Genomic DNA, 15,233 nt, shown 5'->3' with positions numbered 1-15,233 from the left:
CCATCCCGTACGGCAGTTGCACTCACCAATAGGATCTCCCTTTCCCCTTCTCTTCTCAAGGCTGGACAAACCCAGCTCTTGCAGCTTCTCTTGGTAGGCATGTGCTTCAGCCCCCACACATACTGGTGGTCCTCTGCAGGCCTCGCTCCAGAATGTCACGTCTTTCTGGTCCTGTGCCCAGAAGTCCAGATGCAGTTTCACAAGTGTGGCATAGCAAGGAATAGCCTCTTTCCTTGGCTTGATGCCAACGCTTATGCTAATACAGCCCATTTTGCAGTTGACCTTTGTCATGGCTGGCTTGCCTCACAGACTCATTCTCTGCTTGTTGTCCACGAGGACACCCAGGCCCACTCCTGCAAAACTGCTTTCTACCCAGTTGATGCCCACCTGTACCACTGTACGGTGTCATTCTATCCCAGGAGGCAAAGACAACACTGGGAACCTCAGCCTCTTCCAGGGCTTTTGACATGAGCAGCAGAACCAGACCCAGGCCCGGGCTTCCCTTAGTCTTCCTTCTGCTGCTGATCCGCTTGCAGAAGGCTTTCCTGTTGCCCGTCACATCCATTGCTAGGTTCAATTCCAGCTAAGCTTTGACTTTCCTAATTTCACGCTTGCGTGCTCGGGCACCGTTGTGCTGTTCCTGCTGGGTAGACCATCCCTGCCTACACCTCCATGCACTCCCTCTTTGCATTTGAGGCCAGCCAGGAATTCCCTGCTTAACCCTGCTGGCCTCCTGCCAGGCCTGCTCAACTTTGTCCACATTGGTCTGCTCATTCCCCTTTGCTTTGAAGAAATTGTCCTTGAAGTTCAGCCAGCTTCCCTGAGCCCCGCTGTCCTCCAGGGATCCCCCTTGTCCCATAGGATCCTTCTGGGCAGATCTCTGAACAAGCCAAAACCTGCTCTCCTGAAGTCCAGGTCTTGCTTGCTTCTCTCAGGATCGCAAACGCTGCCATCTCATGGTTGCTGCAGCCAGGGCTGCCCTTAACCTTCACATCCCCAACCAGTTCTTCCTTCTTTGTGAGCAACAGGTCCAGCAGAGCACCTCCCCTTGTTGGCTTGTTGATCACCTGTGTCAAGGAATTGTCGTCAATCCAATCCAGGAATCTCCTGGAGTGCTTGTACTCAGTCCTCCTGCCCTCAAAGCAGATGTCAGGGTGGTTAAAGTTCCCCCAATGAGTATGAGGGCCTGCAACCGTGGGGCTTCCTCCAGATGTCTGAGAAAGGCTTTGCCTCCTTCTTGATTGGGTGGTTTGTTGGAGATGCCCCTCGCAGTATCATCTGTTCCAGCAGAACTCTCAGCATTCGGATGAAGCCTTCCGTAGTGTGCAGCCTGTTGTCATTGCCTTCCAAGCTGTGGTACTGTGCCAGTCATAGAAGCTATCCTGTGATGTTTTTCATATCCCAGAGACTGCAGTGTTGCAGCTGTTTACTGGTTTCCGATTCTGTCTGTTTCACAAGCCTTGCACATTTGTTTACAGGCACGTGTGGTGGGGCCCCCACATTGTGCTGCTTTTACAAGGAAATTATGAGAGCCTCTCCCATCATGCTATTCCCTGCACACTGTCCTTACTGTCCCCGCTCTTACAATTTTTCTATTCTTTTGTCACCATCAATACATAAATCCATGGAAATCAAGGGTAAAAGTGCATAATGTAATAATAATCTGTTCTTATTAATTTTTAAAATTTTGAAACATTTGAATTTTCACAATAGGAAAAAAAAGAACCCTAGCCTCTAGAAAGACACTATCTTACTAATGTTAATAACAATCTATTACAGTTATCCATATAATTCTAAGGTAAGGTTTAACATCGATGCTTCAAAACCTCAGATGATAAGATGTGCTGCTAGGTGCTTTTTCTAGTTTCTCGAAATAGATAAAGGCCAGGATGGAGAATTCAGGTCTTGGAATACTCTTTACACCTTTATAGTTAGAACTTTTGTAGAAGAAGGGAGGAGACTTGGAAGGAGCTATGAAGTTTTCAGTTAGGGCAAACCATGCAAGAAGAAGGAATTAGGCAGGCTGCAGAGATCCTTATCATATAAACACCAAGATAACTGGGGTTCAGTTACCTATGAAGAAAACTGAAAAATGAATTATGTACTACTGGCTGGAGTGTAAGAGTAGCTTGGAGTGTAAGAGTACCTTTATCTTTTTGAGCTAAGATGTACCAGAAACAAAGAAAATTCTTCATTGTCATGAATTTTAATTTTCCTCTCACTCTTGAGGGGAAATTGGGAAAGAGTATGAAATTGGAACATTATCCTGCCTCTGAAAGATTATTCCCATAGTAGGGTGAGAAAGCAGAAGACTGTAAGAGCAGCCAAAACTGGCCTGAGTGGACCTTTGATCTAGACCAGTATCCCATCTTCACTGTGACCATAACACATACCTAGAGAAGAGTACAAACACGGGCCAGTACAATTCTTCTCCCAGATACTCTCCCAACCTGCAGCCGTTTGCAATTCAAGGAATTATATGCAGTATTATCTTTGCTGGCTGATTTTAAAGTGTGTATGCTTTCTAAACGTCTTACAATGTTTAACATCCGGTTTAGTTATAGGAATGGAATAGGAAATACCTTTTCACTTTCATGTGATAAGAGATGTAAAAGTGTGGAATAGAAATATTCATTGAAGATTACTGCTGTTTCTACAAATTTATTAGAAATTTCATTAGATCCTGGGTCCCGTACCCTGCAAACCAGCTGGAAAGGTTGTATCACAGCTGTAGTATATGCTTTTATCTTGAGGGCTGTGTAGGCCAGCTCGCTGCTTCATCATGTGCCTAGTAGTTCATGAACTGACTGTGCTGGAACTTGAAGTTAAAAGACTGAAACTATGTCCAGAATTTTTAATTATCTGCAGTACAGCACGATTAATTTCCTCTGTGTGGAAGGAACTGAGGCGTCTTTTCTTCTGTGTGGGACAAGATAAAAGCATTGGGGTGTTTTGTTGGGTCCAAAGATTTGTATTCACTGTGGGGAGGAAGTATTGCCTAGCTGTCTATTCTGCAAGCTGTCTGGCAGCTCCTTGATGTTTCCAGGGCAATGCTTGCTCTTCATGCTTCACTCTTAAAAATGTTCATGTTCTTTTATTATTCCGCTGATACTAAGACTTTGTGAAAGAATACAAGCAGTTAAAAATATAGTGCTTCAGCGCAAGCTGAACAGAGTTTTTGGCTCCATGGTTTCTGCTTCTCCAAAGTGTCAGTGCTGCTGTAAATAGAGCAGGTGTTCTAGCATCTCAAAACAAACAAATAAATAAGGTTCAGAGAGACATTTATTTGATAGTCTTGATCAGTCTAAATACAGAAGGGAGGAATTGTTCCTCTTCAGGCTGGGAAAGAAAAATATTAAGACAGGGATGACAACAAACTGTAAAATGTATGCGCAGTGTGGAGAAGGTGCGTAGGGAATGCCTGCCCACTGCTGCTCCAGCTATGCAAGAAGATGGCATCAAATGAAGCTAACAGATGGCAGGTTCAAAATGAGCAGAAGGAGGTACTTCTTCACACACTGCCTGTTGAGGTTCTGCATCGCCATGCCTCAGGCTTTTGTAGGTACTAAAGGGCTACAACTTTCAAATGTTGTCAGAGACACAATACTAAGATAGACGGACTGTTGGGATGACCTCGTGCAATAGTTCTTATGTCCTTGCAGAACATAGTGAACAGGTGTATGCCTGCTGTCTCTCACATAGATGTTTGTGTCTTACACCAAATTAGAACTGTAGACTTTTGATTCTAAAGCAAAACAGGAATACCGACTAGGCTTTAATTCCTATAGAACAGAAGTATTCTAACAGTTAAATATTTTAGTTATATAGGTGAAAGCTAGGGTGAATATCGTAGAAAGAGACAAGGCAGTCCAGTAGATTTACTATAATTACTTACAGTTCCTTTCTTTTATGGTTTGCCTGCATGAGTGAGTTATTACCAATTAAGAACTGACTTTTTCACATAAGCATATACTTGCCCATTTCTAAGCTCAGATCATTAGGTCTTCCTCCTAACCCACTTCATATCACCTCCTCTGCTAACTGCTCTGGAAAACGGAAAATAAAAAGGGGGTTTCTTAATAGAACTGATGTAGTTTAGCTAATGTATTAAAATACCAATGAAAGTTGGCAAGATCCTAAGTTGACACCTCATAGCTGGTCATGTTGAAACTTTGATGTGAAGGTCAAGTTCACCTTAGCCAAGAAGATGTGTTGACAAAGGTTGACTTCCTAAATGGCAGCTTTTACTTACAATGGGTAACATTTGTTTTTAAAAAATCAACACGAACATGCACCCTTTATTTTTAGTCTAGAGAGACCCAGCACTTTTTTAGTTTAAACAGGACAAATTTACTGTTCTTTGCATTGCTGAGAGCAGTGGCTCCCAGGCTGCTTGTAGCTAAGCCTTGCTTGAAGAAAAAAGCAGCCATGATTCAGGCCTTGTGGATCCAGCTGGGGTCTTCCAGAGTTCATTACTTTAGTTCTGTGCTCGAGGTTTTCAGTCATATGCTTGTACCATCCCACTGAGATCTGCCCCGCTAATTGGGAACTACTGTCTTAGGGATAACTCCTTTTAAGCACATCTGTCTAAGGGCTGGGAAGGTGTCAGTATTACTGCTCTGGAACATAGTAGATTCTTGCTTCCAGTGCTCGGATATTCCTTGCTTCCTTCTCAGATCCGGGAGCTGGTTCCTGAGTCCCAGGCCTACATGGATCTGTTGGCCTTTGAACGCAAACTAGACCAGACCATTATGCGGAAGCGTGTGGATATTCAGGAAGCGCTGAAGAGGCCAATGAAGGTAGGTCATGAAAAATTTGTAGATTGAGTTAGGGGGAAAAAAAATAATCCTTGTATTAAATGGTAGAATGATCTTTCCAGTAAAAGTCCTGTTAGCAGAGATATTTTGAAATGTGTCAGACAAAGCTCCTAAGAATAAGCAGCTGGGGAGCAGCATGCATGGAAAAGTGGTGGACAAAATTCTGTGGATATTACCAGCTCTAGCTTCTGAAAGCCTTTAATAAGGGGAATAATAGCTTCTGGATAAATAAACACTGGTTTTGGAACTTTGTATTAGAATGATTAAGAAGAAAATAAGAGATTAGAGGAGTGTGCTGAAGAGATGTATTAAATTTCCTATTAGAATTCAGTCAAAAGCTAAACTTGTGGAATAACAGAACATATAATGGGAAGAATTACTTACAGAAAAATTGTTAAAGATCCTGCAAAAATGTACACATATACATAGTCTTTAAAAGAATGATTCATGTAAGAAAAGAAGGGATGACGTTTTCTGCAATTTCTATTAGATCAAGTCCAGCACTTCACTGTTCATAATATCCTACTGAAATGGTCCTAAGTTTTCTGAGTATTCAACTGAATCATGGAAAAGTTTAGGTAGGAGGAAACTGTGAACGTCATCTAGTTCAACCTCCTGCTCAAAACAGGGTTGTCAAGGCCTTGTTGAGTTTTGAAAACCTCTAAGGATGGAGGTTTCACAGCCTCTTCAGGCAATCTGTTCCAATGTTTGGCCACTCTCATTGTGAAGAATTTCTTTTCATGTCTTATTTAAGTTCTTGTGACTGTACTGAATGCTCATACTCATTCATACAGTAAATCCTGTGGTATGAAGAGTTTTGTAGCTCTATGTCTACTGTGAAGTAAAGCTGTCATTCTTGTCTGTACCACAGTAATGGGTATCAGTCCAAGATCAAGATGCCATTCTGTTTGTCACTGTACAGGTATCTGATAAGATGTGGAAGGCTTTTACCTCTGATGTTTTTCCAATTGATATATATGAAACAGAAAAAAAAAAGGAAAAAATTAAGTTCCATTTACAGACCTATTTTATAGATAGGAAACCAAAGTGTGGATGGTTTTAATCACAAGTTTGTAGTCAAAAAGTGTTGTATATGGTAGATCGGACTCTCAGAAGGAATAATTGTCTGGAATTGTCAGAAGGAAACATTTGTCTTAGCTTCTTAATGTGGGTAGAACACCATTATTTTAAAGCAGCTAAGAACTTGGCCATGTTTAAAAGTAATTGAAGACTTAGACTCGCATTCATAAATCTGCTGGAAGATGTTTATTCTGTGGCAAATGCTTTAACTAGGGAATTGACCAGTGCACGAGGTTCCAGTTCTAAGCTGTACAATGGAGATATTCAGGGCCTGTAGTGGGAAGAGTATAGGAGGCACAACACTCTACAGAAACTGTAGACAGAAAATTCTGCTTCCGTCTAGGGCTCAGCAAACACATTTTAAATACCAGTTACTCAATTAGTTAACATCTAAAGAATGATCAAACAGATGTTTTTCAAATTCATGTCTAGACTTAGCATGTAGCAGCTGTGAAATTCAAGACCTGTCAAAATAGAGCTAAGCATAGATAAATTTGGGTTGTTCTGATGTTAAGTATTTTCATTTTATTATAGTTAGAGCATTGGATAACACTAATAAAAGTTATCTCTGCATTTCCATCTCTTATCAAAGCTCTTGTAATTTTGAAATATTTGCCTTAAAACAGTGGTTCCCAAACTGGGATTGTAGTCCTGGGAAAAATTTAAATTTGTCTGAGGTATGTGATAATATGTAGGGAATATGCAGGACTACTCAGAATTAGTTGTAATTGCAGTTATCATATTGCTCACAGTGATTGAGTTGTAGCTAGAAACAGTCTTTGGGAACCACAGGTTTATGGTCTAGTGTTGCTCAGGCTGTTTTTTTCTGTGTGAAGACTAATTATTCTGGATAAATTTTAGGGGGAAATGTTTCAAACACTTTTGATTGAGGACAGTGCATAAAATATGCTGGGCCTATTGATCCTACTTGTGATCTTTTGTGAACAGCTGCACTTTTGAAATGGATGACAGCTGTGGGATTGCTCAGAAAGCAAGGAGACCTTGGGGTTGTGACGTCGGTTGAAGGGGGTGAAATGGCCTTCACCACCTGCCAGCTCACTTTACCACTGTCAGCAACCCCTCTCAGCTGCCTGCTTTTCCAGCCTACATCCTGCCTTGTCTTTTTTCTGCCTATTGGGTACTAGTGTGTCCTCTGCTTCTGTCAGTCCTATGTTCTTCGACTACATCTATCACAAGAGTCTCAGAATTCCTTGTCCGCAGAGCAGCATTTGCTGCATGCCACTCGTCGCAAGAGTCCTTGCACTGACTTTATGGAAGACCCACCCGCTCACGTGCTCAGAATTCCAGAAAGGACTTTTTAGGAGGGAGTCAGGCAGACAGGGCTATTTGACTGCAGTGTGGCCAGAGGTACAGATATAGCAAGCTCCATGGCCTGAGGGAAAAAGAAACCATATGGCTCAACTCCAGATGAGATGTCATTAAAGAAGAATGCATTACTGAAAATCTGGACAGCTAGGGCCATGGTGGACTTTGGGAGTGGGATTTATTTGGCTAAGGATAGACATGTACATTGTATTTATTTATATGTAAGCTAGTCACTCTGGGCTCCCTTTATAGTTGAGAGAGTCAGTGTAGGCAATGGAGTTCAGGGCACAGTTCTTCTCATGCAGAAGTGGATATTTAAAAGAATATAGATAAATCATGCCCTAAAAAGTGCCTGTTTCTCTCCATTGTCTAAGCCTGAGATAACTAGTCAGTTGTGGATGTAAACATAATTTTAACACTGAGATGATTTTCATCCTAAGGCTTGAATCAGGGGTCACCTGGCTGAAAGAAGGGCATCTGGTGACCCATCCCATACGCAAGGCTCCTACTCCAAGCCCTGGCACCACAGACAATAGTTTGGTCTCACCCAAACGAGAGACTGTTAGCCAGGGACTGCCACTCTTTCACAGTAAACTGGGGTGGGACACTGAGTATACCTGACCTGTATGTAGTTTCAGTTCCTCAAACTAAATGATCTACTCCCAGGTTCTCCATTTTTAGGTTAAAAAAGAGTAGTAGCATCTGAATACAGTCACGGTGTCTCTCTCCCTGGTTTTGTAAATTTAGATTCTTTCCCTGCTGTCGTGGTTTAACCGCAGCCAGCAACTAAGCACCACACACCAACCATATGTCATATGGTCTGGAATATCCCTTTGGTCAGCTGGGGTCAGCTGTCCCGGCTGTGTCCCCTCCCAACTTCTTGTGCACCCCCAGCCTACTTGCTGGTGGGGTGGTGTGAGAAGCAGAAAAGGCCTTGACTTTGTGTAAGCACTGCTCAGCAGTAACGAAAACAACCCTGTGTTATCAACACTGTTTCCAGCACAAATCCGAAACATAGCCCCATACTAGCCACTGTGAAGAAAATTAACTCTAGCCCAGCCACAACCAGCACACCCGCTTTCAGGTTTAAGATGACTGAGGAATTACTATCGGATTGTTGGCAGAAGGGAATTTTCATTTTTTCTGAAACACTAAGGTTTCTGCCTGGTCCTCTGCCCTCCTAGGCAAGACTGGGTTTTTTTGCTCAGCATGTCTTGCATCCACAGCACCTCATACCTGAGCTCTGCAGTTCTGTCATTCTAAGAGACTCTCATCTTTTCTGTGTACTGAGTTCTAAACCTCAAGCATCCAAGGGATATTCTCAGGGGCAGGATACCAAACTATTTGTGGAGATTTTTGTGTCACAATCTGAACCCTACTGTCATTGAGCTCCTGGAATCAAACCTGCACTCACTTCAATCAACAAATGCAGTAGGTATCATTTATCCCAACTTGAGCAAAGCATTATATTCATTCTTCATGGGATGTTATGGAGAAAGAGGCGGGGATTCCTAAGAAAATTTAAGGTAACTGAGAGCAGTGGAAGTTCTATCACTTTTTAGCTGTTGTAGAGTTCCCTCTGCACTTTGAGGTCTGCGGCACGTGGGCAGTGTACTTCCTTCTCTGACTGTCATGTTGGTCTTGGTGCTGGCTGGGACTAATTGGAGGAATTTATGCTATAAAATAGCTGCTAATTGATTTGAAACATCATTAAAGGTGAGGTTTATTATTTTGATAATAACAATCTTATACCTAATGTGATGCGACTGAGAGATGAAAGTCTTAGGATAGGTCAGTAACTAGAATTCCCTGTAGCAACAGAAAAGTTCTAGTGTTGCTGCAGAAGACCCTAGTGACACGTCATCTGATTGTTAAAGCTGGAATACAGTGTCATCGATGCTCAAAATGAACAGTTCAAACTAGGATGATCATGAGAAAAAAGAGCTTCTGGAACAACCTAGGGAAAGGAAGGTTCACCTTGTGAATGTCACTCGGCTTTTATATACGAACACAAAAAAAATTGGGAGGGACTGGGGGTGGCTGCCTTTTTGGTAGAGGAGAAGAAAAGTATCGACATTTAGGCTGAAGGACAATGCTGGCACAAGAACAAATGGGGAAAAGGTGACTGAATAAATGTTAGGCTTGGAATTAGAAAGAGGTTGTCATTGTCAGAGAAGCAAAATTCCCCCAAATCAAGGAGGGGAAAAAAAAGATTTCATTTTTGAAATTCTATCTTCCTGGGTTCTGAAAAGCATTACATGATAGAGACCTGTGACCTGGACTTAATGTTGCTGCCAGCTCAGTGACCCTAGGGCCCATCAAGCGCTACAGTGGTTTTGATAAGATATTTTAAAGCTCTTCAGGGGAAATGTCTGCACAAGCCATTTCAAGTAGAAATATGTTGAAGGCAAAACAGAATTTATGGCAATTTCAATTTAAATAAAACAATTCATCGAGGGAATGTTATTAGGAATGTTCTCATCTTTAATCATCAGCCATAAAATTTACAAAATAAAAAAAGCCAAATAGCTTACAGTTTCCCTAGTGTGAGGAGATCAGTCCCGCAACAGATAATATCCTCCGATTATTATATTAGTATATCCTGTGCTTATACATTGGGAGAGTTGGGTCATGGCATGTGGTTATCTTACCATCCTTAGCCTTAACATGTATATTGATCGGCAGTCACCCAATCTTTGAGGGTCACCTCAGAGTCAGTGGGCTTTAGGCGAGTTCACCTCCTTTTGGACAGCCCTGAACTTGGCCCTGGGAGTTCCCAGGTTGTCTTCTGTAGACTGAGCTGGGGGTTCTTACACGTTACTGTTGAGAGGACTGAGTTGCCAATGGGACCACACCAATATGTGTTACTGCATTAATGGTTGGCTTGTTGCCTGGGTAGTCACTCACTGTCAGAGACTGTGCCCGCAGCCCTACCATACGACACTGCTTTTAACTAGTTAGGACTGAATCAAGCCACTGGGCAAAAAGTTGCTCAGCCTCGACGCAAACAGGCAAAGTATGTGTGCATTCTTAACCCATCACAAACTAGCTTAAGTATTTGATGGGAATGTGGTTAAATCTTGCATAATCACTCTCCCTCTCCCATATGCAGTGGCAACAGGAATTATGAGGCTGGTGTGTCCTTACTAATAGTGACCAGTAACAGGATCGCAGATTGGTTGAGGTTGGAAGGGACCTCTGGAGATCATCTTGTCCAACCCCACTGCTCAAGCAGGGCCACCTAGAGCTGGTTGCCCAGGACCATGTCCAGATGGCTTTTGAACAGCTCCGAGGTGGGAGACTCCACAGCCTCTCTGGGTAACATGTTCCAGGGCTAAATACTTCATAGGAAGGTGCCAGAAACCCTTCCAACGGTAGGTAACAGTTCCACCTAAATTCCAGTAATCAGAGATCAGTTTATATTAGGGCACAGAAAGGTCTGTCATCTTTTAAAGTTATCATGTATTGAGATGACTGGATATTCCTGGGATCTGTACATAATATAGCCACTCCAGCCCCTTCTCTGTTTTTTGGTTTTGTGTTTTTTTTTTTTTTTTTTTTTTTTAAAGAGCTTTCAGCTTTGGTCTAACAGCAGGTAGTTCAAAAATAGACCAATTGAGACTGATTAATGTGCCTATTTATGACCACTAGAGCAAGATATCAGAGATGTAACAGATTTTTCATCATGTCAAGTCTTTAAGTCAACACTGGATGTCCTTTAAAAAGAGCTGCCCTGTTTGATGAATGATTAGAGCCTGTGTTGCACAGGAAATTGAACTGGACCATAAAGTCTCTTCTGGCTTAAAAACCTGCAAGTTTTAATTCTATGTTCTGTGACAATGAGTTCTGTGGGTTAACTATGGTTCATTTTGCTTTGTATAGCATACATGACATACTGCCATTGATCAGGTTTGAATTTATGGTCTTGTGGCATAATTTTATGTGTTCTGCTTTTTGCATTGTGAGATAAGGAAAACACAAACATCTAATCTCCTTCTTTAGATCAGCCCATATTTTAAATATGTCTTTCGGGTTCTTTAACGTTCTCTTTTCTTAGGTGAAAAATTCAGTCTTCCCAATCACTGTAGAGAAAGAATTTTTCAGTGCACCTAGCTATACTTATCACCCATCAGTATACACCTGATTCTCTTCCTGAGAGAGTATAGTATACAACTGCCAAATAAGCTGCTATAACTGATTTTATAGACTATTGTGCATACTATTCTCCGCTTTATTCCTCTATAACATTTGTTCAGCTTTTTTTGAGGGTTTTTTTTTGTTGAAGTTTTTATAGAACTGTCTACAGGTGTTTTCATGTGTTGGTTGCGATTTTGAACTCAGTAAATATTGGGTAGTTCCTTTTAGTATTCATGATACTTGCATATTCTACCAAGTCTCTGATTTTCCTCTTTGGGTTGTCCATTTTTAAGTTCTTGTCCATCTTTTGTTGCCATGAGTTACCTAACTAATTTTGTTTCTTCTACAAATTTTGACATACCTGTTTGTCGCTACTCTGCGTGAGCGATACCTCTATATTCCAGTTCTGATATGGACATTCTCTGTTTCATTTGATTCTTTTATAATGGTCAGACTTGAACACTTGTTATTAGTGGTCATTGTTCTTTTTGTCTCCTGATTTCTAGTCTCCATGCTACTTCATCTTCCACTGGTTTTTTTGCTTCCTAAAAAGTTTTTGTGAGACCACAAAACAGTTACTGTATATGCAAAGACAGAAACACAGATTTTAATATTTCCTGTGCTTTATGCGTGAGGCTTTTATGCTGCGTTGAGGTATGTAGAAATCCATCCTTAAGATGTGCATAGAGAGCTCTTAACACAATACTATTCATAGGATTGGCAGCCATATTTCCTTGATTCAGTCAGGAATAGACTATCTGCTGATAACTTAGTTAATTTGTTTGAAATCCCTGAAAGCACAACTTCCCTGGAAGTGTCCTGGTGGTATTGTGTCCTGCCTGAGAGTTCACTGAAGGAAACTTTAACTTCAGCAGTCCATGGAGATTTGTCTTGGGGATATCACACAGATCATGGTATCTACAGATGCTTAGTTTCTGATTTGACTTTTTAGGGATTTAATGGTAAATAAAACTGAAAAAATGTGGCACCATAAACCAGAGGTAGTTTTCTGAAGGATTTCACAAATTTCCAGCATTTCACCTATTTACTTCAACTTAAAGCTGTATTGATTTGTGTGAAGATGACATTGAAAAACTTAGAGAGAGAGAAAAAGCTATAGTTCTGCTGCTCCAGCATTCCTGTCAGCCTCCTGTTTGGATCTGTTTCATTCCACATGAGCTCTCCCGCCATTTGTGCTGCTGTTGTAGCTGAGACCTTTGCAGTAGTTCATCGTTGACACGACCAATCTTCTGTCACGTATGCTTTTTTCCTTTTCTTTTTCTCACGGAGAAATTGTAAGTGAAATACAGTGCTTTCTGGGGAAGGCTTTTCTTTTTAATATGACTGCTATTTCAAGTTCATTTTGCTGAAGACAAGTCAAAGATGCATGTTAAAGATGTGTATCTTACACTTAGAGAATAAGCAGATTAAGCATTTATTGATTTTTGGACAAGAGGTTATTTGATTCACAATGTTGATCAAGTCTCCATGAAGTTCCCCCCTGTCGAGCTTTGTCTTTGTGTGTGCTAAAGTTTCAGTGTGTCTGAAGAGATGAAATGTGATGCTTTCTTCTTGCCCTAGAGCTGTAACTTTTCTCTTTAGTTTTTGCTCCAAGCTACTGATAATCCTATCAGTAAAAGACAAGGCCACAGGTTTTGGTTGGTTGCTTTTCTGTTCTCTGAGAAGCCACCATACAGAGAGGAGAATAGATTTTAGATCTGTGCTATAATGCGTGTTTCTAAGAAATTTGCAGAATTCGTTTAAGGGCAATGGCTTCTTGCCCAAGTATATTGCACTGCTGTATTTAAGGTGCAAAGTAGCCAAGTTGCACATAACTGATGATATATCATTTCCTGCCTGGATGAGATGGAGTTGCTCAACTGGAGATGGAAGAATACCTCACTTTCAGAGCCCTCTGGATATGAACTTGACATTATTGTGGAACCCAGGAGTACTGATAAGTGAACTGGGTGCAGTGATTTCACAGAATCACAGAATCGTATAGATTGGAAAAGACCTTTAAGATCATCGAGTCCAACCGTAAACCTAACACTACCAAGACCACCTCTATACCATGTCCCTAAGCACCTCATCCAAACGGCTTTTAAATACCTCCAGGGATGGCGACTCAACCGCTTCCCTAGGCAGCCTGTTCCAATGCTTGATAACACTTTCAGTGAAGTAAAATTTCCTAACATCCAGTCTAACCCTCCCCTGGCGCCACTTGAGGCCATTTCCTCTCATCCTATGGCTTGTTACCTGGGACAAGAGACCGACCCCCACCTCTCTACAACCTCCTTTCAGGTAGTTGTAGAGAGCGATAAGGTCTCCCCTCAGCCTCCTTTTCTCCAGGCTAAACAAACCCAGTTCCCTCAGCCGCTCCTCATCAGACTTGTGCTCCAGATCCTTCACCAGCTTCGTTGCCCTTCTCTGGACACGCTCGAGCATTTCAATGTCTCTCTTGTAGCAAGGGGCCCAAAACCGAACACAGTATTGGAGGTACGGCCTCACCAGTGCCGAGGACAGGGGCACGATCAGTGCCCTAGTCCTGCTGGCCACACTATTTCTGATACAAGCCAGGATGCCATTGGCTTTCTTGGCCACCTGGGCACACTGTTGGCTCATATTCAGGCAGCTGTCAACCAACACGCCCAGGTCCTTTTCTGCCTGGCAGCTTTCCAGCCGCTCTTCGCCAAGCCTGTAGCGTTGCATGGGATTGCTGTGGCCCAAGTGCAGGACCCAGCACTTGGCCTTGTTAAACCCTCATACAATTGACCTCGGCCCATCCATCCAGCCTGCCCAGGTCCATCTGCAGAGCCTTCCTACCCTCAAGCAGGTCAACACTCCCGCACAACTTGGTGTCATCTGCCAACTTACTGAGGGTGCACTTGATCCCTTCATCCAGATCATTGATAAAGATGTTAAACAGAACTGGCCCCAACACAGAGCCCTGGGGAACACCGCTTGTGACCGGCCGCCAAGTGGAGTAAACTCCATTCACCACCACTCTTTGGGCGCGGCCATCCAGCCAGTTCTTTACCCAGCGAAGAGTACGCCCGTCCAAGCCATGAGCAGCCAGTTTCTCCAGGAGAATGCTGTGGGAAACCGTGTCAAAGGCTTTACTGAAGTCTAGATAGACAACATCCACAGCCTTTCCCTCATCTATTAGGCGGGTCACCTTGTCGTAGAAGGAGATCAGGTTGGTCAAGCAGGACCTGCCTTTCCTGAACCCATGCTGGCTGGGCTTGATCCCTTGGTTATCCTCTACATGCCATGTGAAGGCACTCAGGATGATCTGCTCCATCAGCTTCCCCAGTACTGAGGTCAGGCTGCCAGGCCTGTAGTTCCCCGGATCCTCCTTCCAGCCCTTCTTGAAGATGGGTGTCACATTCACTAATCTCCAGTCAGCAGGGACCTCCCCAGTTAGCCAGGACTGCTGGTAAATGATGGAAAGGGGCTTGGTGAGCACAGCTGCCAGTTCCTTCAGTACTCTCGGGTGGATCTCATCAGGCCCCATAGACTTGTGGGTGTCTAAGTGGTGCGTGTGTGTCTTCAGCTAAGGAGACTTTACGGTGCATAGTGGCTATAAAACCCCAGCCAGCGCCATTTTGGTGTTCGTCTTCCTTGAGCTCAGTTCTGACTATCTGTATAATCTCTGAGCTGACATCTTCCAAGACTTGACATTCTTGTGATAGCGGTATAGCTGTGAGTGCTGAAGTTGTTACTCACTGGGTAGATCCCTTCAGGAGGGATTCAGACTATACTTTTGCCAGGATCTTGCTTAATCAGGTGGGATGGTAGTGTCTCACAGCTGACAGGAGAAAAGTCATGGTAGAGGAGAAGGAGCTTGCTGGTCCAAAGAAAATGTAATTT

The 15,233-nt window shown here is 42.7% G+C and overlaps 1 protein-coding gene across 7 annotated transcripts in view; it reads left to right on the top strand.

The window, feature by feature from the left end:
- Positions 1–15,233, top strand: part of SMARCD3 (SWI/SNF related BAF chromatin remodeling complex subunit D3) — a 117,241-nt gene that overhangs the window by 72,280 nt on the left and 29,728 nt on the right. For 6 of the 7 annotated variants that reach the window (XM_075492069.1, XM_075492071.1, XM_075492070.1 and 3 more), the window contains one exon: positions 4,677–4,799. The exons of the other annotated variant lie outside the window; for it this stretch is intronic. In XM_075492069.1, the coding sequence (XP_075348184.1) occupies positions 4,677–4,799 (123 nt within the window). The remainder of the gene's footprint in view (positions 1–4,676; positions 4,800–15,233) is intronic. 7 annotated transcript variants of the gene reach the window in all.

Source organism: Mycteria americana, chromosome 2 (assembly GCF_035582795.1).
Source record: "Mycteria americana isolate JAX WOST 10 ecotype Jacksonville Zoo and Gardens chromosome 2, USCA_MyAme_1.0, whole genome shotgun sequence".
In the NCBI taxonomy this organism is placed as follows: Eukaryota; Metazoa; Chordata; class Aves; order Ciconiiformes; family Ciconiidae; genus Mycteria; species Mycteria americana.
This window is presented reverse-complemented; position numbering and strand designations above follow the sequence as displayed.